The following is a 25,610-nucleotide window of genomic DNA, read 5'->3' on the forward strand; positions in this document are numbered from 1 at the left end:
CTTGTTTGATATTAGTCCCAGCTTCCTTTCATAATTCATCTTTTCCTTCTGCAAGTTTTTAAAAGCTTCCCTATCTTCTATCTTCCCACTAACTTTGGCTTCCTTGTATGCCCTCTCTTTTGCTTTTACTTTGGCTCTGAATTCACTTGTCAGTCACGGTAGTGTCTTACTTCCATTCGAAAATTTCTTCTTATTTGGAATATATCTGTCTTGCACTTCCCTCCTTTTTCACGGAACTTCCAGCCATTGCTGCTCTGCTGTCCTTCCTGCTAGTATCCCTTTCCAGTCAACCTTGGCTAGTTCCCCTCTTATGCCATTGTAATTTCCTTCATTCCACTGAAATTGGAATTTAGTTTCTCCTTCTCAAATTTCAAAGTGAACTCAATCATATTGTGATCAATATTCCTTAAGGGTTCCTTAACCTTAAGCTCTCTTATCACCTCTGGATCATTGCACATCTGATCGAGGTGACTTACCTAACATCGGACTTTTCAGTTTCCCTGTTAATGGCAAATTCATGCATTTCTGCTACGATGCTCTCAAACTTCCAGCATACTGCTCGTCTTCCACAGTGAAGACCGATAAAAAGTGCTTATTCAGTTTATCCACCATTTCCTTATTCCCCCCTTACTACCTCTCCAGCATCATTTTCCAGTGATCCTATATCTATGCTCACCTCTCTTTTATACTTTATGTATCTGAAGAAACTTTTGGCATCTTCTTTAATATTTTTGACAAACTTACCTTCGTATTCCATCTTTTCCTTCTTTATGACTTTTTTAGTTGTCTTCTATTGGTATTTAAATGCTTCCCAGTCTTCTAGCCTCCCCCTAATTTTACCTCTCTTTGGTTTTTATTTGTCTTTATCTTCTCTTGTCAACCACTATTATATCATCCTGCCTATAGAATGCTTCTTCCTCTTTGGGATGTATATGTCCTGTGCCTTCTGAATTTCTCCCAGAAATTCCAATCATTGCTGCTGTCCTGTCAGCCCTGTCAGTGTTCTTTTCCAATCAATTTTGACCAACTCCTCTCTTGTTCCTCCATACTTACCTTTACTCCACTGTAATACTGATACATCTGAGTTTACCTTCGTCTTCATAAATTGCAGGGTGATTTCTGTCATACTAGGATCATTCTTCCCTGAGTGTTCCTTTCTCTTAAGCTCTCTAATCAATTCTGGTTCATTGCATAAAGCCCAGTCCAGAATAGCTAATCTTTTAGAAATTCATCCTCTCGGGATTCACCAAAATCCTGATTTTCCTAAAATCCCCCATGACTATTGTAACATTGCCTTTTGGGGATGCATTTTCTGTCTCTCTTTGTAATTTGTAGACCACATGCTTGTTACTTACTGTTTGAGGGCCTGTATATAACTCCCATCAGGCTCTTTTTACCCTTGCAGTTCCTTAGCTCTACCCACAACAATTCAGCACCTTCCAACCATATGTCACCTCTTTCTAATGACTTAGACCATAAGACATCGGAGCAGAATTGGGCCATTCAGCCCTTTGAGTCTGTTCCACCACTCTGCTATGGCTGATCCTGAATTCCCCTCAACCCCAAATACCTACTTTCTTACCATATCCTTTGATGCCCGACTGATCAGGAAACTGTAAATTTTTGCGTTATATATACCCACAGACTTGGCCTCCACCACATTCTGTGACAGAGCATTCCACAGATTCACCACTCATTGGCTAAAAAAAAAGTAACTTTCTTTCTAAAAGGTCATGTCTTAATTTTGATGCTTTGCCCTCTAGTTCTGGATATCCCCACCATAGGAAACATCCTTTCCATATCCAACCTATTTAGTCCTTTCAACGTTCGGTGGCTTTCAATGAGATCCTCACGCATTCTTCTAAATTCAATGAGTACAGGCCCAAAGCTGCCAGACACTCCTCATATGTTAACCTCTTCATTCCTGGAATCATCCTTGTGAACCTCCTCTGGACCGTCTCCAATGACAACACATCCTTTCCAAAACATGGGACCCAAAGCTGTTGACAGTATTCCAAGTGCAGCCTGACTAATGTCTTATAAAGCCTCAGCATTATCTCTTTGCTTTTATATTCTATTCCCCTTGAAATAAATGCCAACATTGCATTTGTCTTCTTTACCACGGACTCAACCTGCAAATTAACTTTCTGCGAGTCTTGCACAAGAACTCCTAAGTCTGTCTGCACCTCTGATTTTTGAACCTTCTCCCCATTTTGCACTTTTGTTCCTTTTAGCAAAATGCACTATTATACATTTCCTGACACTATAATCCATCTGCTTGCTCTTTGCCTATTTTTCCAATTTGTCTAATTCCCACTGCAACAGCAATGCTTCCTCAGCACTACCTACTCCTCCACCTAGCTTCGTATCATCTGCAGACTTTGCCACAAAGCCATCAATTCCATTATCCAAATAATTGACAAGCAGTGTGAAAAGTAGCGTTCCTAATACTGACTCCTGAGGAACACCACTAATCACTGGCAGCCGACCAGCAATGGCCCCCTTTATTCCCACTGACTGCCTCCTGCCTGTCAGCCATTCCTCTATCCATGCCAGTATCTTTCCTGTAATGCTGTAGGATGTTATCTTGTTAAGCAGCTTCATGTGTGGCAACTTATCAATTGCCTTCTGACAGTCAAAATAAATGGCATCCACTGCCTCTCCTTTGTCCACCCTGCTTGTTACTTACTCAGATTTGTTAGGCAAGATTTCCCTTTACAGAAACCATGCTGACTTTAACTTAATTTTATCATTCGTCTCCAAGTACCCTAAAATGATTTGATTTCATTTTTTGCCAACCGAGCCACACCACCCACTGTGCCTACCTGCCTGTCCTTTTGATACAATGTATAGTTGGTCGTTAAGCTCCCAGCTATAATCTTCTTTCAGCCATGATTCAGTGATGCTCACAACATCATATGTGCTAATCTGTAATTGTGCTACAAGTTCATCTGTCTAATTCTGTATACTGCACACATTCAAATATAATATCTTCAGTCCCGTATTCATGTTTTTTGATTTGTCTGCCTTGTTTTTTGATTTGTAACTGTTGACTACAATTTTGCCCCATCGTCAGCCTCTCCCTTCCTAGCAGTCTTACTACATCCTGCCTCTGTTCATGAACCAACTACCTCATCTTCAGCACTATCACTGGTTTGCATGCCCCTGCCAAATTAGTTCTCTGATTCTGGTGTAACCTGTCCTTTTTGTTCAGGTCATACCTTCCCCAGAAGAGGTCCCAGTAATCTAACAAACAAAAAGATCCCAGTGATCTAGGAGAACCAGCAGGAGCATCATGTAAACAAATATTGGAAGAAATTTGTTCTGAAATAGCATTGGAACCCTTTAGAAGTCTCAGGGTCTCAACTTTTAAAAATAAGCAGGCAAATTCCAGAGTGTTCTATAGCAACTGCAGAAGTTGCAAATGAGAATCAGAGTAAATATTCCTTGTCAAAGCAAATAGCATTATGACTGCACAATTTATTTGTTAATGATAGAGAGCAATCAAACTTTGAAAAAACTAAATTGCATTTCACCTACAAAAGCACTGAAGTACAATCTGCCTGATCACAAGATGGATGATGTCTTTAGATACATGTCTGACAGCAGAAACGTGATCCCCTGTGGTGAACTACATATATCTGTCTGGACACGCCCCCTGCTGACTGCTCCTGTGGCTCCTCCCACAGACCCCGGTATAAAGGCGATTGAGGCCTGAGCTGGCCCTCAGTCTCCAGGATGTAGTATGGTGGTCAACTACTGCTTGTTCTTTCTTACAGTCAATAAAAGCCGATATCTCGACTTCACGTCTCAGAGAGAGTTATTGATGGTGCATCATCCCCACAGGGATAAATCACCCTAGGTGTGCTTGGATATGATCGCATTTCATTCTGGAAAAGTTGACTTCCATTGCAGTTGCATTGAAATAACTCTTGAAATTGAATACCAGGCTTCTGCTCAGAAGTATTTTCAGTTTGGTTGAAAAAGTTGTAAAATTAGTCAGCACCATCATGGGTACTCACCTCCATGTTATCCAAGACGTCTTCAAAGAGGCAGCGTCCATTATTAAGGATGCCAGCTAGCCAGGACATGCCCTCTTCTCACTGTTACTGTCAAGAAGGAGATACAGAAGTCTGAAGGCACACACTTACCTATTCAGGAGCAGGTTCTTCCCCATTCAATTTCTAACTGTTTATTGAACCCGTGAATACTACCTCACAATTTTTTTTAAATTTATTTCTGTTTTTGTACTTCTTATTTTAACTTAACTATTTAATATACATCTATATTCTTACTGTAATTCAGTATTTTTGTCTGTATTTTTCATGTTTTGCATTGTACTACTGCTGCAAAGTTAACAAATTTTGGGACATATGCCTGTGATATTAAACCTGATTCTAGTTCTGATGTGAAAATTGCTTTGATTTTCAGTCTCAATTGAGCTTTAGCTGTAGCAACACACAATCTTTTGGAGGAATTCTGCAGGTTGGGCAGCATCTGTGGAGAGCAAGGAATTGTTGACATTTTGGGTTGAAAAGACTGCTTCAGTTCCTCCAGCTGATTGTTTATTGCTCCATATTCCAGCACATGCAGTCTATTGTGTTTCTGAGTTTTAGCTATATGATCTCATCATTCAAATTTACCTCCAATAATGGTTTCCACCAAATATAGTATTTGGATAGTAGAAAATTAAGATAAGTAGCATAGGTTATGTCAACCTCAAGATTTATTAGTTCAAAGTTTATTTGGATGAAAGATGTGAATTGATATGAGATATTACAGAACTTTGACCTTAATTGTGCAAAAATAATTCCCCAGGCAGTTGCACATTCTCAGTTCATTTTTGTTGTAATGCATAAAGAAATATTATAGCCTAAAGGAAGTTTTAGATTTGAAGTTTCAGAGGTTCCTCCATAAAAATCAATAGTTTGATTTATTTTCCCTTTATAAATCAGCATTTCTAAAAATACACTATTATAAAGCAAATTAGGATAGCATTCCACTTATATGTTTCACAATAAGCCAACTATTGTATGATAATTTCATTCTTTTGGAGGTGTTCTGTCTTTTTATAAAAAAAACTTTAAAATTATTCAAATTATTAATGAACACATAGAAAATCTAAATCCTTTGCATGCTATTTGTTCATTCAATTTGGAGCAATATTTTCAATGTCAGGAGACCTTTCCTTTATTTCCAGTTTTAAAAAATGAAAATCTTAAATACTTAATTTGGTAGACTGGACTAGTTTCATAGGGAAGTGAATTATTCCATAAATCTCAAAGTATATAAATAATCAGTGTGAAAATTTTACACAATATATTGTTGGTGAAGATGTACAAAACAACAATCAGTCCTGGCAGTTCATGGTTATCAATGTTTAACAGTAAATTAGGTTTTCAAGTACGCCTTGCGATGATTGATTGGAGATGTGAATAATAAATTTAGCCTGCTTTGTATAAACCTTGACCACCATATTTTTGTCATTGTGTACAATTGGGAAGTAGGAAGTGAAAGTCAGGAGAGCTAATTATTTCTACAGATTGCCTTCCTGATGAATAGTCTGCCATTCTGAGTTATAGCCCAAAGATTTATTGTGGTTTGAATTCGTTGTTTGGGTCATTACAGATATTCAGAAATAATTATCAAAGATGAAAGGCAGACAGACATGATAAAGTGTGTGATATTTCAGGGCTCTATCATAATCAAACATTCAGCATATAGTATCTAATCTTTCAGAAACCAGACCTAATATTTTATGTTAATATAGCAAAGTATTTGAGAAGAATGACAATGTTTTTTTATCTGAAACACTCTTGAGCATGCAGAAATAAGTCAGTTTGGCAAAAGCATTAGAATTTTAGAGCTTTCAAATCTTATTTGAACAGCATAGAGTAATGACTTCAATGCAAGGCTTTCATCTCCATGTATAATTTAGTTATTTTTTATAGTTTTCTGGCTCAGTAGCTTACTTCTCAGCAGGAGCATAGTAAGGTTCATGACAACATTGTGAAGGTTCTTAAGTTTGTATCATTAGCAGATTTAATCTAAAGCACAACTGATATAGTATTTTTACTGCCTTTTACAGTGTTGTAAAATTTTATGGCAGGCCACAACTGAACATGTTTACTTAACTCCCCCTCCTCCCTTAACTGCTGCATATGAATATTTTGCAGAAATTGTGTATGTTTGGAATAAAATTAACCATGGTTTACTTAAAATTGCACCTTTGTTACAGTAATTAAAATATATCTGAATTGTTTTGTCTCCTTTGTCACAAATCAATGAAGTAATTTTTGTACCTTTGTTTATTTGTAAGTAATATTTACTAGAGAGCTTCGGATCTTTAGATAACAAATGTATTACTTTTTTCAGTTCCAGTTTGATAGCTAGATTTTCTAGTATATACATATGCTTCTGAATGGAATTAAAATCATAGAATTCTACAGCAAAGAAACAGGCCCTTGGGCCCATCACATCCATGCTGACCTTTTAGCACATACAGTACTATGCAATAGTCTCAGATACATACAGCTAGGGTCCTTATGACTTTAGCACTGAACTGTCGTAATTTTATGTATTGCTCTCCCTCATTCCAGGAAAGTAAAGTTTAGTTTCTCTAATCTCCCATACCTAATGTGCTACAATCTAGGCAATATCCTGGTGAATCTCTTTTGCACTCTATTCAGAATCAGAATTAGAATCAGGTTTATTATCACCGGCATGTGAAGTGAAATGTGTTAACTTAGCAGCAGCAGTTCAATGCAATACATAATCTAGCAGAGAGAGAAAAAAATAAATAAAATAAAACATCATAATAAATAAACAAGTAAATCAATTATGTGTATTGAATAGATTATTTAAAAATATGCAAAAACAGAAATACTGTATATTAAAAAAAAGTGAGGTAGTGTCCAAAGCTTCAATGTCCATTTAGGAATCGAATGGCAGAGGGGAAGAAGCTGTTCCTGAATCGCTGAGTGTGTGCCTTCAGGCTTCTGTATCTCCTACCTGATGGTAACAGTGAGACAAGGGCATCCCTGGGTGTTGGAGGTCTTTAATAATGGACACTGCCTTTCTAAGACACCACTCCCTAAAAATGTCCTGGGTACTTTGTAGGCTAGTGCTCAAGATGGAGCTGACTAGATTGACGACCTTCTGCAGCTTCTTTCAGTCCTGTGCAGTAGTTCCTCCATACCAGACAGTGATGCAGCCTGTCAGAATACTCTCCACAGTACAACCATAGAAGTTTTTGAGTATATTTGTTGACATGTCAAATCTCTTCAAATTCCTAATAAAGTATAGCCGCTGTCTTGCCTTCATTATAACCACATCGATATGTTGGAACCTCACTTGGGAATTTGAAGCTGTTAGGACCAGGTTAGATCCTCAGAGATCTTGACACCCAGGAATTTGAAACTGCTCATTCTCTCCACTTCTGATCCCTCTATGAGTATTGGTATGGGCTTCTTCATCTTACCCTTCCTGAAGTCCACAAACAGCTGTTTTGTCTTACTGATGTTGAGTGCCAGGTTGTTGCTGCAACACCATTCCACTAGTTGGCATATCTCACTCCTGTACGCCCTCTTGTCACCACTTGAGATTGTACCAACAATGGTTGTATTGTCAGCAAATTTATAGATGGTATTTGAGCTATGCCGAGCCACACAGTCATGTGTATATAGAGAGTAGAGCTGTGGGCTAAGTACACACCCCTGAGGTGTGCCAGTGTTGATCATCAGTGAAGAGGATATGTTATCACTAATCTGCACAGACTGTCAAAGATCACAATCACATCACATTCAGCGATTCAGCACAATCACATCTTTTCTATTGTGTAATGACCTGAATGACACACAATATTCCATGTGTGGTATTTCTGGTAGATCTGACCTGCTCCCGTATTCAGAGACAAGAACAGAAGAATCTTTAGCATTGTTTTCAAATTATCACTGTATAGTCATCACTTTCATTAAACAGCTCTCCAAGTACTGTCAATAAATATCAAACATCACTGAGAATGAATTTGCATAGTCAAAAGGGCTGGTTATATATTAACTGTTTGCAGATTCATTGCTGAGAGCTATGCCAGCTAATCAAAGTCAAAGTAAATTTAGTGTCATAGTACTTATGTACTTAATGTTATAGTACCTCAACTCTTCTGGTACATATGTCATGATTCTCTGTTGATTTCAGTTCCTCCAATACCATCATCCCTGTGCTTCTGAAGTGAAACTCTCCAAACTTAACATACTGTGTCCCATCCGAAGGTAGATCACGAATGTCTTCTCTGACAGGAGACAGGATGTGAGACTAGGCAAACACATCTCCATATCCCACTCACTCAGTACTGGTGTGCCACAGGAATGTGTTCTGTATCCTCTCCTAGTTTCTCATACACCAGTAACTGCATCTCTAGTGATTCATCAGCTAAACTGATAAAGTTTCTGGACACCAATGTCATCAGACTATCACTAGAGACAATGAATCTTTGAATATAAGTATCACCAGGAAGTAAACAAGTTAGTGTTTTGGTGCAAGCACAACAACTTGGACCTAAATGCCTTCAGAACTGTGGAGATGCACATCAACTTCAGGAAAAATTGTGTCTCCTCTCCACCCACTCATCATCTATAACTCTACAGTTAGCACCATTTCAATATGCAGGTTCCTAGGCGGCATTATTTCGCAAGGACGTCACGTGAGAGAACCTTCATTAACAAAAAGTCTCGGGAGAGGATGTACTTTGTGTGGCAATTGGTAAATTTCTATCTTCCCCAGAACTATCAGGTGCAACTCTACACTACCATCATAGAGAGCATCCTCACATCAGTTACTGCTGACTCGTTTGGTGCAGCATCCTATCACAATATGTGAAAACTACAAGAAACTGTGAGGTCATCCAAAAAGGTCATTGATTTCAGAATACCATCACTGCAGGACTTAGACTGTAAGAGCATAAAACATAGGAGCAGAATTAGGCCATTTGGCCCATCGAGTCTGCTCTGCCATTCAATCATGGCTGATCCTTTTCTCCTTTCCTCAACCCCATTCCTGGCCTTCTCCCCATAACTTCGAAGCCATGTCCAATCAAGAATCTATCAATTCTGGCTTAATACACCCAGCGGCTTCCATAAATTCCATAAATTCACCATCCTCTGGCTAAAGAAATTTCTCCACATCTCTGTTTTAAATGAACACCCCTCTATCCTGAGGTTGCTTCTTCTTGTCCTAGACTCCCCCCACTTTAGGAAACATCCTTTCCACATCTACCTTGTCTAGGCCTTTCAACATTCAAAGGACTTCAAAGACTCCCACTTGCTGCTTCCTACCAATCAGCCAATGCTCTAACTGTGTTAGTACCTTTCCTGTAATACCATGGGCTCTTAACTTAGTAAGCAGCCTCATGTGTGGTACCTTGTCATAGGCCTTCTGAAAGTGTTCATTTTTGAAATGCATATATCCTGTACCTTCCTCACTTTTCCCAGAAACTCACACCATTGCTGCTTTGCTGTCATCCCTGCCAGGAGCTCCTTCCATTTACTTTGGTCAACTCCTCTCTCATACAGCTATAATTTCCTTTACTCTACTGAAATACTGCCATGTCAGACTTTAGTTGCTTCTATAAAATTTCAAGTTGAACTCAGTCATATAATGATCACTGGCTTATAAGAGATCTTTTACCTTAAGCTCCCTAATCACCTCCTGTTCATTTACGTAACACCCAATCCGATATAGCTGACAGCCTAGTAGGCTCAATAACAAACTACTCTAAAAAGCCATTTTGTAGGCATGCAACAAACTCATTCTCTTGCGATCCGTTGCCAACCTGATTTTCCCAATTGACTTGCATGTTGAAATCTCCCATGACTATCATAACATTGCCCTTTTCACATGCCTTTTCTATTTCCTGTTATAATTTATGGTCCACATCCCAGCTACTGTTGGGAGCCCTGTATATAACTGACATCAGCATCCTTTTACCCTTAGCATTTGTTTAACTCAACCCACAAGAATTCAACATCTTTCAGTCCTATGTCCCATCTTTCCACTGAGTTGACACTATTCTTTGCCAGCAGAGCCATACCACTCCCCTGCCTACCTTCCTATCCTTCCAATATAACATGTATTGAATTGAATTGACTTCATTACTTATGTCCTTCATATACACGAGGAGTAAAAATCTTTATGTTACCTCTCCGACTAAATGTGCAATGTGTAATTGATAGTAATTTATAATATATAGTATGTACAACAGGGTAGTCAGTAAAACATAAAAATAGAGTTGTGTCAGCATGAGTTAAGCAGTCTGATGGTCTGGTGGAAGAAGCTGTCCCAGAGCCTGTTGGTCCTGGCTTTTATGCTGTGGTACCATTTCCTGCTGAATGTAATCTTAGACATTCAGTTCCCAACTAAAACCATCTTTCAATCATGATTCAGTAATGGCCACAACATAATACATGACAATCTGTATTAATGCAACAAGATCATCCACCTTATTTCTTATACTTGCATTGAGATACAACACCTTGAGTGCTGTATTTGCAACCCCTTTTGATTTTGCATGCCTAATGCACTGATACTCACCCTTCTGCCTGCAATTTTGTCTTACCATCTTCCTGCCCTTCTTGACAGTCTGACTGCATGTTATCTTTGCCTTTTTACCATCCGTCCTATCTTGAGTCCCTTTATTCCACTTCCTACCCCGCTGCCAAATTAGTTTAAACTCTCCCCACCGCTCTAACAAATGCCTACAAGAATATTGATCCCCCTCTGATTTAGGTGCAACCTGTCCCTTTTGTACAGGTCATACCTCCCCCAATAGAAATCCCTATGATTCAAGAACCCGAAGCCCTGCCCTGTGCACCAGCTTCTCAGCCGTGCATTAATCTGCCAAATCATCCTGTTTCTGCCGTCACATGCACTTGGCACAGGTAGCAATCCAGAAATTATTATCCTGGAGGTCCTGCTTTTCAGCTTTCTCCCTAGCTGTCTAAATTCTCTCTTCAGGACCTCATTGTTTTTCCTTCCTATGCCATTGGTACCAATATGCACCAACACATCTAGCTGCTCTCCCTCCCTCTCTAAAATGCTGTGGACACGATCTGAGATGTCCCTGACCCTGGCATCTTGGAGGCAACATACCATCTGGGTGGCCCGTTCACATCCACAAAATCTCCTGTCTGTTCCTCTCTAAATATTGAATCCCCTATCACTTCTGCTCCCCACTTCTCCCTCTTTACCTTCATCACTATGGACTCATGTTCAGTGCCAGTAACCTTGTCTCTGTGGCATTCCCCTAGGAGGTCATCCCCCCCACAACAGTATCCAAAACTGTATACTTATTTTTGAGGGGGATGGCCACAGGAGTGCTCTGGACTAACTGCCTACTAACATTTACATTTTTCCTGTCAGTCACCCAGCTACTTGCCTCCTGCAACTTCAGGGTGACTACTTCCCTGTAACTCTGATAGATTATTTCCTCACTCTCCCATATAGGACAAAGGTCATCCTGCTGCTCCAGATCCGTAACCTAACACAGTCTTCAAGGAGCTGCAGCTGGATGCACTTCACACAGACACCGTTCCCTGGGAGACTCTGGATCTCCCAGAGTCTCATGCAAACTGCCTTTTCCAAAAGGTCACTTCTGGAAAGTGATAAGTCTGTTAAACCAAAAACTTCATGCCATCTTAAAAGTTTACTCCCTTCAGGCAGTTAATCTGATAAAACATTTAGTTAGCTCCCCTCTAACTATTATCCCCGTCACTTTATGGTAAACACTTTAAGCCACTTTTTATAATGCTGTTTACATTGTTTATACCTTCTGGCATTTATGTATTTATATACATTGTATTCCATATCTGTACTTTAATTTCTAATTTCTATTTTTATATAATTCTTTATTTTTTATAATTATTGAATGTTGTATCTGTTGTATGCTGCAACCTGATCAACACACCACAGCAAATTCCTAGTACTTATAAATATATATAGCAAATAAAGTTGATCCTTGATCATAGAAGTCATAGAATATTACAGCACAGAAACAGGCTCTTCAGCCCATCTAGCCTATGCCTAACTATGATTGTGTCTAGTACCATCTAGCTACACCCAGACTATATCCCTCCATAACCCTCCCATCCATTTACTTATCTAAATTTCTCTTAAATTTTGAAATTGAATCCACACCCTCCAGTTCCGCTAGCAACTCGTTCCACATTCTCACCACCCTCTGAGTGAAGAAGTCCCCCTTCCTTGATATGTTACCATCTACTACTTTGCGATTCATTTACCTGGCAGACATTAAAGGAAAACAAAGAAATACAATGGAATTTATAAAAAACTTTACATAAGCAAAACTGCCAGACAACCAATATACACAAGAAGACAAATTGTGCAAATAAATAAATAATACTGAGAACATGAATTGTAGAGTCCTTGAAAGTGAGCATAGGTTGTGGAATTCGTTCAGAGTTGTGGTGAGTGAAGCTATCCACACTGATTCAGGAGCCTAATGGTTGTAGGGTAATATGCTGCTGAATGTACTGCTGTGGGATCTAAGGCAACTGTATCTCCTGCCCAATGATGGTGGCAAGAAGATTGCATGGACTGGATGGTCGGGTTCTTGATGCTTTCTTGGGTCAGCACACCATGTAAATGTACTGATTGATAGGGAGGGTTTTGTCTGTGATAGACTGGACTGTATCCACTACTTTTTGTACACTTTTCCGTTCATAAGCATTAGTGATTCCATACCATGCTGTGATACAACCAGTCAGGGCACAATCCACTATAGTCAAAGTTTTAGGTGACATGCCAAATCTATGCAAATTTCTAAGAAAATGGTAGTGCTGTTGTACCTTCTTTGTGACAGCACTTATGTGTCGGTCCAGGAGAGATCCTCTGATATGATGACACCATGGAATTTAAAGGTAATGACCCTCGCCATCTCTATAGCAGATGCAATCTCACTGGCTCTCCACTCAGCATTTGATCACCTGGGTAATAGATTCCTACGTAAGGCTGCTGTTTATTAACTACAGTTTAGCATTCAACATGCAGCTCAACATTCAACACAATCATGCCCTTAGTTCTATTCATCATCATATCCTGGAGCCCTGTACCTCTTGCCCTGCAGGATCCTGAAGCCCTGCAACTGGATCCTCACCGGGAGACCATAGTCTGTGCAGACTAGAAATAACATTTTCTCCTCACTGGCAATCAACATTAGTGATCCTCAATGATGCCCACTACTCTACTCTCTCTACTCTTTCTACACCCATAATTGTGTGGCTAGGCACAGCTCAAATGCCATCTATAAATATGATGACAACACAACTATTGTTGGCAGAATTTGAGATGTTGATAAGGAACACAGGAGTGAACTAGATCAGTTAGTTGAGTAGTGTTGCAGCAATGACCTTGTTCAATGTCAATAAGATTAAGAAATTGATTGTGGACTTCATGAAGGGTAAGCTGAGAGAACCCACATCGGTCCTCATTGGGATCAGCAGTGGTAAGGGTGAGCAGATTCAAATTCCTGGGTGTCAACATCTCTGAGGATCTATCCTGGGCTCAACATATAGATGCAATTACAAAGAAGGCACAATAGCAACTACAGTATATTTCATTAGGAGTTTGAGAAGAATTGGTATGACACCAGACACAAATTTTTACCGAAGTACCATGGAGAGCATTCTAACCGGTTGCATCACCATCTGGTAAGGAGGAGCCACTACAGAGGATCAGAAAAAGCTGCAGAAAACTGTAAATTCAGCCAGCTCCATCGTGGGCACTAGCCTCCCCAGCATCCAGGACACCTTCAAAAGGTGATGCCTCAAAATGGTGGCATCCATCATTAAAAACCCCCACCCATCACTTAGGACATGGTCTCTTCTCATTTCTACCACCAAGGAGGAGGTACAGGAGCCTGAAAACAACACACTGAACATTTCAGGAACAGCTTCTTCCCCTCCGCCATCTTATTTCTGAATGGACAATGAACCCATGAACACTACCTTGGTATTTTTCCCGCTCTTTTTGCACTACTTACTTGATATAATTGTTATAATATACAGTATATACAGTATACTTATTGTAATTTATAGTTTTAATATTATGTATTCCAATGTGCTGCTGCTGCAAAGCAACACATTTCACGACATATTGGGGAGCATGCCTTATGAAAACAAGTTGAGTGAGCTTGGCCTTTTCTCCTTGGAGCAATGGAGGTTAAGACGTGACCTGATAGAGGTGCATAAGATGATGAGAGGTATTGATCGTGTGGATAGTCAGAGGCTTTTTCCCAGGGCTGAAATGGTTGCCACAAGAGGACACAGGTTTAAGGTGCTGGGAGTAGGAGCACAAAGGAGATGCCAGGGGTAAGTTTTTTACGCAGAGAGTGGTGAGTGCATGGAATGGGCTGCCAGCAACTGTGGTGGAAGTGGATATGATAGGGTCTTTTAAGAGACTTTTGGATAGGTACATGGAGCTTAGAAAAATAGAGGGCTATAGGTACGCCTAGTAATATCTAAGGTAGGGACATGCTTAGCACAACTTTGTGGGCTGAAAAGCCTGTATTGTGCTGTAGGTTTTCTATGTTTCTATGTGCCAGTCATATTAAACCTGATTCTGATTAAATTAAATTATAATCAAATGGCCTGCTAAACTAATCCCTCCTGCCTGTACTCTGCCTATGTTCTTCCATTTTTTGCACATTCATCTGTGTAACTAAGCTCCTCTTGAACATTCCTATGGTATTTGCCTCTATCATCACACCAGGCAGTGCAGTCCAGGCACCCTAATTGGGCCCACGGTTGCCTCCAACCATGGATATTGCATCCTAGCTGTCTACATGATACACAAGACAGTATGTAAGCCAAGGCAGTACAATATGGAGAGCAAGCTGTTGCCCATGTAGCAGCTTCCCCCTCTCCATTCAGCTAATGAATCGAAAGGAACAGCAGAGAATGATTCAGTTTTGCACCAGCAGTATCACAGGAGTTGCCAGTCAAAGCTGAACTCAACATAGGAATGCCTTAGGATTCTAGTTCCAGATTTTTTCCTCAGGGTTTACTGTGAAGCCTTCCTCACGAATGAGTATATCTGCAAGGCAGCAGAAGTTTCTCCTAGATGAGCCATCAACCATGGCTGATGAGCTCCATCTGCCCAAAGCTACTGGTTTTAAGGCACCAGTAATCCACCTTTGCTTCTCCTCCTGTAAGAAGAAATGGTTCCACCAGGCTTATTAAGCCAAATATGAAGGCCAGGAGCTGGACTTTGGTGTTAGAGGCTTTTTGAAACACACACCATTAGAAACGTGATAGGTAGTGGGAACTTGTCCCCAGTACCTTACCTGGCTATAACAACTTTAAGAGACCAGACACCCATCGCTTTATATAAAAATCTAGCTCCACACATCTCCTTTGAATTTAACCCCTGTGAATTTAAATAATACCCCTCAGGTATTAGAAATTTCAACCCTGAGCAGAAAAGATATTGGCTGTCTAACCAGAATTTTACAAAGCTGCAACATTAACTTCCAACTCTTGAACTCAGGTCCTTGACTAATAGAGTTGAGCATGCTATATGCCTTAGTTACCATTCTATCAACCAGAGTAGCACTTTCAAAGGAGCTTTGAACTTGGACCTCAAGATCCCTTTGCTCATCAATAGTGTGGAACATTCTGAAGACGGAAGGTGAGCAGCCAGAGGTCATGGTTCATATTGGCACCAATGACATGGGTAGGAAAGGGGAAGAGATCCTGTGTAGTGAGTATAGGGAATTAGGGAGCAGGACAACCAAAGTAGTAATCTCTCTGTTACACCCAGTATCACATACTAGTCAGGGAAACTGCAAGGTTCCAATAAAAAACACTTGGAGTATTGTGCTCATTTCTGGTCACCTCACTATAAGAATGATATGGAAACTATAGAAAGGGTGCAGAGGAGATTTACAAGGATGTTGCCTGGATTGGGGAGCATGCTTTGTGAGAATAGGTTGAGTGAACTTGGCCTTTTCTTCTTGGAGTGATGGAGGATGAGAGGTGACCTGACAGAGGTGTATAAGATCATGAGAGGCATTGATTACGTGGATAGTCAGAGGATTTTTCTCAGGGCTGAAATGGCTAACATGAGAGAGCACAGATTTAAGGTGCTTGGAAGTAGGTACAGTAGATATGTCAGGGGTAAAAAAAATTTATCCAGAGAGTGGTGAGTACGTGAAATGGGCTGCCGATGACTGTGGTGAAGGGTCTTTTAAGGAACTCTTGGATAGGTACATTGAGCTTAGAAAAATAGAGGGCTATGGATAACCCTAGGTAATTTCTAAAGTAAGTACATGTTTGGCACAGCATTGTGGGCTGAAGGGCCTGTATTGTGCTGTAGGGTTTCTGTATTTCTATGTTTCAATGTTCAAGGTATTGATACTAACTGTACTATCTCTTTATATCTGATCTCTCAAGGTGCAACACTTCACATTTGGCTGGGTTAAAACTCCCATCTGCTTTTTTCCACCCTACTCTGTAACTGATCTATATACCACTGTATCCCTTGGCAATCTTTTATGCTATTCACACCACCACTAATCTATATCTTCTGCAAACTTACTAACCTGCTAATCTACATTTTCATTCTAGGTTATTTATAAATATCTCAAAACAGCAGAGATCCCAGCATGTGCAGAACATCACCATTCACAGACCTTCAGACACAGCTGTGAAATTGTCCCAGATTAATAGTGCATCTATCCTCCCCCCTCCCCCCTCCCCCCTACACACACTCTCTCCCTTAACTTCTCTAACTTTTCTAAACCCTGAAGCATTTAGCATCCATTCCTATCCCTCTCTCATCAGAGACTGGGCTGCGGCCTCAACATCATAGTTCTATGATCCCATGTATTGACCCATGCTCTGAATTCATCACCCTCACTATAATACTCCAAGCTTTTAAATTAAAGGTCTATCACCTTGTCCTCACTAGTCCTGACATCTACTTTCCTCTCAATTCCTTCACTTTCTGATCAGGTATTCTGGTCCCTTCCTCCTGCCAAACTAGTTTAAATCTTTCCAAGTAGCACCAGTGAACCTCCATGCCAGTAGATTAAATCCCTTCCAATTAAGCTGCGACCATTCCTCTTGAGCAGGCTACTCCTGCCCCAGGGTAACATTCCAATGATCTAAGAATCTGAAACCCTGCCACCTGCATCAGTTCCTCAGCCACACATTCATCTGTTCTGTCTTTCTCTTCTTGCCTTAACTAGCACATGGCACCAAGAATAATCCGGAGATTACTGCATTCAAGGTCCTACTATTCAGCCTCTTGCTTAACTCCCTGTACTCACTGTGCAGGACCTCTCCTCCCTTTCTACCTATTTAATTGTTACTAATGTTGTCCACAGCCTCAGACTGCTCATCCTCCCCCTAAAGAATATTTTACAGGTGCTCTGAGAGATCCTTGATCCTAGCATGCAGGAGGCAACGCACCATCCTGGAATGGCTTTCATGGTCACATGATCTCTTATCCCATCCGGGATCTCCTATCACTATTGCCCTTCCTGACTTTACCCTTCTCTGATAAGCCTCAGATCTAGCTACAGTGCAACTGACCTGACTGTTGCTGGTGTGCCCTGATAGGTCATTCCCCCTACCACCCCAGCAATATGCAAAGGGATATACTCATTGCCAAGGGGAATAGCTGCAGGGGAACATTGTATGACTGCCTATTCCCCTTACTTCTTAGTGGTCATCCATTTACCTGAAGCCTGAATCATGTAGTCCTAACTCAATGACTCCAAATACCATTGAATCTCAATGCCTTGTGCAGCCACATGGGAACAACCCCTGATTGCCCTCACTCAAATTATGAATCAGTAATTCTTCATGTTGAGCAATTTGTGAAAACGGCAGTTAAAGCAATTTGGGAATATTCTAAAAGTTCTGAACTAGGATTCAATGCCCTCTCAATTCGAGAATGCACCTTGATCATCTTGGTTGAATTGGGAGGAAGGGCATCACTTGTGCTGTATGAATCTATGATAGTTGTGAACAGCGATCTTTTATTTTTCTCTTGTGTCACCTGGAGAACTTTGGTTTCTGCCCTTATCACTAACAGTCGCTTTCATTTCTCCACCTTCCCCTTTTCTGCGACTTAGAATTTCTAGTTTTCTTTTACTGTTCCAGTTCTGCTATAGGGTCACCGACTTGAAACATTAACTCAGTTTTCTTTTTCATTCAGACACTGTCTGACCACTTGAGTATCCCTTGCATTTTATGTTTATATTTCAGATTTTCAGCATCTGCAGTTTTTGCCTTTTAAATCAAATGGGGGCCATGTGGGTTGAATCTAAGGACCAAAAATGTCACAATCACACTGCTGGATTTACCTCCAAACTTCTTGAGGAGGTGAGAAGAGCAAACTCGTAAGCAAATTTTAATAAATGAGAAGGATTAGAATAAAGTCTGTATAAAAGGTATGCATTTACTGAAATGGATTCAGGATCAAAAATTTGCTCTTATAGGAGGAAAAGTGTAATGGTTAATGAATGTTGTTTTTATAACTAGAAGATTGTTTGCAGTGGAATTATATAGGGCACAGTACCCAGTTTCCGTGTTTTTGTAATTTCCATTAAATTAGAGCCAGATTTAAGGGGTAAATTAAAGAAGAATGCAAGTGATACAGATTATTGGCTATTTGACTGTAAGAAGGAAAGATTTAGACTGTGGAAATATGTGGATAGTCTTTTGTGCAGGGAAGTGCTGAGAAGTATGATAATATATTGGAAAGATGCAAAAAGCAAGAATATTGGGTGATGTGGAGGAACCTGATGTTTATTTTTACAGATTCATAACCTGCTATCTTCTTTCCTTTATGAAATTAGGGATAGAATACAATAGCAGGAAGGTTATAATAGAACTATATACAATATTTTTCTTAAATCATAGCTTGAATTCTGTGAACAGTTCTTCTCATGATATAACGAGAAAGATATGATTGACCTAAAGAGGACACAGAAAAAGTAGACAAAGATTCAGTATCTTCAAGACTGATAAACTGTAGCTGAAGAGGTATTGTTAAGCTAAATTTGTTTTCTTTGAAACTGACTAGAGACTTAAAGTCAGTAAAATTATGAGGGGCTAAGACAGAGTAAATAGAAAGGGCCTTTTTCCAGCATCACACTTGGATGCAGCAGCCTTTCTGGGTCCAAACGGGTATAATTATTCATCCTTTATGTGTTTCACAAGACACTACTTGATATTAAGAACACCAAGTACTGCAGGTTGATACCACTAGCGAGTTGCTGGATAACGATGGAGCTGGACTTGTGCACCATGTTGCATCTGCTTCAGCCACCCAAGGAAGAATGTACCAGAGGCATCGCTAGATCCAACAGACAGTGCTGTGATTATCTTTGACATTTTTTGTTGCAAGACCCTGTTGGACTTTGGTAATGTAAAATACTGGGAGTCTAATTCTGTAGTTCATTGGAGAGACTGATGGTGGGGGAACTGCATTGTCTGAGTTGCTGCGTGGACATTGCCCTCATGCTTGGGTGTCACCTGTTGCAGCGACCTGAGTTGGAATCACCAGAGCTGGCTCTGTGTTGCTGGATTCTGTGCTGGGCGTTGGCCCCTTCCACTGATGCCGTTCTCCAGTGTTCACTTGTTGAACACTCAGACTGCAACCCTGACATTCATTTTCTTGTGTGCATACTCAGTAAATCCAAAAACCATAATAGAATCCAAATGAAAGAAAACATCTAGCAGGAAGGGCAAACAACCAATGAGCAAAAGACAACAAATTGTGCAAATACAAAAGAAAAAAAAATCAGTAATAAATATCAAGAACATGAGATGAAGAATCCTTGAAAGTAAGTCAATAGGTTGTGGGAACAGTTCAGCAATGGGGCAAGTGAAGTCATACCCACTGGTTCAAGAGCCTGATTGTTGAGGAGTAATTACTGTTCCTCATACCTGGTGTAATGAGTCCTGAGGCTTCTGTACCTTCTTTCTGATGGCAACAGTGAGAAGTGAGCATGGGCCTGGATCGTGGGTGTCCTTGATGATGGATGCTGCTTTCTTACAACAGCATTCTGTGTTGATGTGGTCAATGGTGGGAGTAGAAACATAGAAAAACTTAGCACAATACAGGCCTTTCGGCCCACATGCCAAACATGTCCCTACCTTAGAACTACCTAGACTTTACCCATAGCTCTCTATTTTTCTAAGCTCCATATGTCCATCCAGGAGTCTTTTAAAAGACCCGATCATTTCCGCTGCCACTGGCAGCCCATTCCATGCACTCACCACTCTCTGCGTAAAAAAGTCACCCCTGACATCTCCTCTGTACCTACTTCCAAGTACCTTAAAATTGTGTCCTCTCATGTTAGCCACTTCAGCCCTGGGAAAAAGCCTGTGATTATCCACATGATCGATGCCTGTCATTATCTTATACACCTCTATCAGGTCACCTCTTATCCTCCACTGCTCCAAGGAGAAAAGACCGAGTTCACTCAACCTATTCTCATAAGGCATTCTCCTCAATCCAGGACTGGCTCATTGACCTCCAGTTTCCTCCTGAAGTTAATAATCAACTCCTTGGTCTTGCTGACATCAGCCAGATTTTCAGTATCCCTCCTACATGCTGATTCCCAGCATCTTTCATTTGGCCCGTGACAATTAATCTTGAACTTCTTAGTAGCGGAGTCAAAAACTAAGGGACAAAAAGTTTAACGTGATCAGTGGGAGGATTAGAGGAGAGATGAGGAAACATATTTTCACCCAAAGGCTGGTAGTGGCCTGGAACTCACCGCTTGAAAGGATGATGATGACACAAACCCCTCTTACTTTGAAACATATATGTAAAGAACCATAACTACAGAGCAATAGACCTAGTGTTGAAGGATGGGACTAGATTGAGTAAACCTTCTGCAAACTAGTGGGTTGGATGGTTGCACCTGAAATGGAGATTTCTATGTTGTATTTTATTTGCTATTTGTACACCCATTGTTGGAGAAAGGGTTCATTGCAATGTATATAGAATGTTTTTGAGTCAACATTCCTTCATCAACCAAAAAAAACACCATTCACTTAATTATTACAGAAGCAGGCTCAAGCACGGCTTCTATCCCACTGTTATCAAACCTTTATACAATAAAGATGAACTCTTAATTTCTCAGTCTACCACATCATGGTTCTTGCAGCTTTTGAGGCATCACGGTAGCATTGTGGTTAGCACAATGCTTTACGGTACAGGCGACCCAGGTTCAATTTCTGCTGCTGCATGTAAGGAGTTTGTATGCTCTCCCCGTAACCACATGGGTTTCTTCTGGTTTCCTCCCGCAGTCCAAAGACATTCCGGTTGGATTAAATCAGGAGTTGCTGGGTGGTGGGGCTTGAAAAGCTGTAAGGTCCTATTCCACACCGGTCATAATAAATAAAATAACTCATTTGTATAATTACACTCATTCTGTTACTGTACAAATTCAATGTATTTCTGTCTGCCTCACGACATACAAACAGAAGCTTTTCACTGTGGTTCAGTGCATATGAGAATACTGAAATGATTACCAATATTTCTGGAGCAAATCTGGTAAAAAGTGATTTGTAAACACAGGTAAGCTTATACTGACAGAGATTCCTCTTCAGCTTTTCCTTTTGTGGAGTTATCATCATCCTCAGAGAGTCCTTCTGTGGTCAAGTGATTGAGTGTGCAACCCTTTTCCCACATGGTGCTGATCGTCAAGCAAGAAGAGATGGATGAGTGATTTGGTGAAGATCCACTGTCTATTTTTACTAGCACACTAATTTCATATGTGTGCCCACACAGCAGTGTAACTTTATTTTTTGGAAGTGTTTAGCTTCAATATCTAATTAAGGCTGTTAATTCCACTTGAATTATTGTTAAATGTGAAGATAGCTTTCAGTTTTGCTTTCCAGTCAGCTACAGGATCATTACTACAATAAGACAAAATATAAAAAATGTATGGCACTTGAGTCTAGATCTCACAGCAGGCATATTATGTGCCTACAGAATTAAACCTATTTCTTGTAATAGGATGTTTTCAGTAAATACAATCTGCTTCTCTGGAACAAAATTTCTCAGGATATGAATGGGTTAATTGAAAGCTTGAAGTATTGTCCAAGGCCTTCAATAATGTTGTAATAATAATTTATCTAGACAATTACCACATGCTAGAACTTTTTGAGCTTTAATTCAGCTTTATTAATAATGAATAAAATTGCAATTTTCTTAGTTTGCTTTTTGCCTGTGAGAATTATTTCAATGAATATTTCAACACATTATTTTAATCATGGTTCTACAACCTCACGTAAAGCAATATTTTATAGTTCCAAGTTCAGTCTGCAGAGGGACTAGAGTCATTAAATAGCGTGCTGTTTGCTATGAGGTCCAATTGCATGATTTACAAGCCTTGTTAAAAACACTGTAAAGGGGGCAAGCTGTGCCATTTATAAATGTAATTTGATGCTGTATTTGTTAATGGTCCTGCTCTGATTTATGTCAATGGCAGTTTGTGCTGCATTATGACTCAGGGTAGTTCAATTTGTTTATATCATTTGTTGTAACAGAAATAAATGCAAAAAAGCCAATTTGTCCAAATTTTATATGAATGATGTTTGAATATATATCATAACGAGGAAGCAGTGCAGCAGTTAATTACATGGATTGACACTAATAACCATTGATGCATTGTCATTTATAAATTTACAACTGTAGTTTTCTACTATACAAGTGATAAAATGTTCTTACATTTCTATACTGTTTTACTGTTGTTTGTGGCAGAAAGTTGATTTTTAAATAGAAAACATTCTTTTACTTGAATATTGGATTATGATCTGCTGACTCTAAATATCATTTTCAGAATTGTGAATATAAGTATCTCTTCTGTATTTTCACAGTCAGCAACATGATTTTTGGCGCCTAGACTACTGGGAAGATGACTTGCGTCGTAGGCGCAGGTTCATACGCAATCCCTTTGGATCCATACATCCTGAAGTCCTATTGAAATCTGCAGAAGACTATGGTTAGTTCACAATTTTATTTTTTTCCAGGGAAGCTTCTGAGAGGAAAATACAATCAATTATGACAGGCATATAAATAAGTTTGTAGAATTGCTTTGTTTAATCATTTAAATATATACCTTTTTTCAGGAATTAACTGTTGGACACCAAAGTCAAAATTGAGTTCACAGTCATATATGCAAGTACATACAGTACTGTGCAAAAGTCTAAGACACATATATATATAGCTAGGTTGCCTGGGACTTTTGCACAGTACTATATTTGTCAACTAGAGCAGAGAGCGAGTTTGTAAATCTGGTGGGAACAAAGGATGTTGGGAATGGTGAGATTGGAGCATTGTGGGAAGGGTGTGGATCACATGGCAGAGAAGGACTACCAGTGAGGGTGGGGGGTGGGTGGCTCAGGTGTAGACACACCCAGCTCTGAGCCACCAGGCAAGGTAATTTAATTCCAAGCAATTAGTTTATTGATTATCAGAGAATTGTCTCTCTGATGCTTCCCTGCCCCTCCCCTCTTCCTTCCTTTCCGTTTTCCCAATCATGATTCCCCTCTCCCTGCCCTCTTCCCACTCTCAGTCCACAATAAAGACCATATCAGAATCGGGTTTATCATCACTCACATATGTCATGATTTTTTTTGTGGCAGCAGGACAGTGCAGTTCATAAAATTACTACAGTACTGTGCAAAAGTCTTAGGAAGTCTTAGATAGTCCCTAAGACTTTTGCACAATACTGTATATGCACAAGTGTAATGAAAAACTTAGCTACAGCAGTATCACAGGCACATAGCCAATTTGTAGTGTACTTTAATACTGAGATTTCATTGGTTGACCTTAAAAGATCTTATTCGGAAGGGAAATTTCATACCAAGGATATAATGCAGTATGCAAACAAGACACACTTGCTGATATCTGCATGGTTGATGCAACCTTCAAATTGACAGTTGGCTGTAATTTCCCTATTTACAAATTAATGAAGATTAATATTTGTTTCAGAACAGCTCCCTGCTCATTAAAAATATATTTTTAATTATGAGGAGGAATTTCTTTAGCCAGAGAGTGGTGAATCTTTGGAATTCATTGCCACAGATGGTTGTGGAGGCCAAGTGATTGGGTATATTGAAGGCAGAGGCTGATAGATTTTTGATTAGTCAGGGCACAAAGGGGTACGGGAAGAAGGCAGGAGGTTGGGGTTGAGAGGGAAATGGATCAGCCAAGATGAAATGGCAGAGCAGACTCAGTGGACCAAATGGCCTAATTCTGCTGCTATATCTTATCTGTCTATAACTTATGGGGGATGGGAACCAGTACAATAGAGCTGAGGATGAGCCAACAGGTTTACAAGTAGATGATGGGTGTAATATGAATGTAAGGAAGGACAGGCCAATGAGTGGGTACAAATGCATACAGCACAAAGAGTTAAATTGTACCACAGAGACAAAATTAGAAAGGGCGAAGAATGCAGGACTGAGGATGGTGTATTTAAATGGACATAGTGTTCAGAACAAGGTGGATGAACTCGTGGCACAATTAGAGATTGGTCGGTATGACACTGAGCCATGGCTGAAAGAAGGTCATAATTGGAAAATTATACAAAGGATATACTTTTTATCAAAAGGACAGACAGACAGGCATAGGTGGTGGTGTGACTATTGTCAAAAAATGGAATTACTTCTTTAGAAAGAGGTGACATAAAATGTTGAAACTTTATGGGTGGAGTTAGAAACTGCAAGGGGAAAAAACATTATGGGAATCATATATTGGCCTCCTGCTGCATGGTTGAGATTACAGAGAAAACTGGAAAAGGCATGTAATAATGGTAATGTCACAATTATAATGGGTGACTTCCATATGCAAGGGGATTCGGAAAATCAGGTTGGTGTTGGATCGCAAGAGAGAAAATTTGTTGAATGCCTACAAAATGAATTTTTAGAGCAACTTGTGTTTGAGCCTACTCAGGGAAAGGAAATAACCCAGATCTTATTAGGGAGCTTAAGGTAAAGTAACCCTTAGGAGACAGTGATTATAATATGATTGAATTCATACTGCAATTTGAGAGGGAGAAGCATAACTCAGATGTATTAGTATTACAATGGAATAAAGAGAATTACAGAGGCATGAGGCAGGAGCTTGTTCAGGTGGATTGAAGGGGAATGACGACAGAGCAGAAGTGGCTGAAGTTTCTGGGAATAGTTCATAAGGCACGGATAGATATATGTCCCACAGAAGAAGTTCTCATATGACAGGGGTAGGCAATCATGGCTGACAAGGGAACTTAAGGACTTCATAAATGCCAAGGAAAGAGCATATAATGAAACAAAAGTGACTGGAAAGTTTGATGATAGGGAAGTTTTTAAAATCCAACAAAGGCAATTAAAAAAGCCAAAAGAAGGGAAAAGATGAAATGTAAGAGCAAACTAGCCAATAATATAAAACAGGATACTAAAAGTTTTTGCAGTTATATAAAAAATTATAGGGAGGTGAGAGTTGATATTGGACCACTGGAAAATGATGCTGGTGAGGTAGTAGTGGGGGACAAAGAAATGGCAGATGAACTTAATAAGTACTTTACA

The 25,610-nt window shown here is 39.8% G+C and overlaps 1 protein-coding gene across 4 annotated transcripts in view; it reads left to right on the top strand.

Annotated features, from left to right (window-relative positions):
* nbeaa (neurobeachin a) overlaps positions 1-25,610 on the top strand; it is a 772,475-nt gene that overhangs the window by 479,177 nt on the left and 267,688 nt on the right. For all 4 annotated transcript variants that reach the window (XM_073043888.1, XM_073043887.1, XM_073043884.1 and 1 more), the window contains one exon: positions 22,917-23,041. In XM_073043888.1, coding sequence (XP_072899989.1) covers positions 22,917-23,041 — 125 coding nt within the window. The remainder of the gene's footprint in view (positions 1-22,916; positions 23,042-25,610) is intronic.

Source organism: Hemitrygon akajei, chromosome 4 (assembly GCF_048418815.1).
Source record: "Hemitrygon akajei chromosome 4, sHemAka1.3, whole genome shotgun sequence".
Classification (NCBI taxonomy): Eukaryota; Metazoa; Chordata; class Chondrichthyes; order Myliobatiformes; family Dasyatidae; genus Hemitrygon; species Hemitrygon akajei.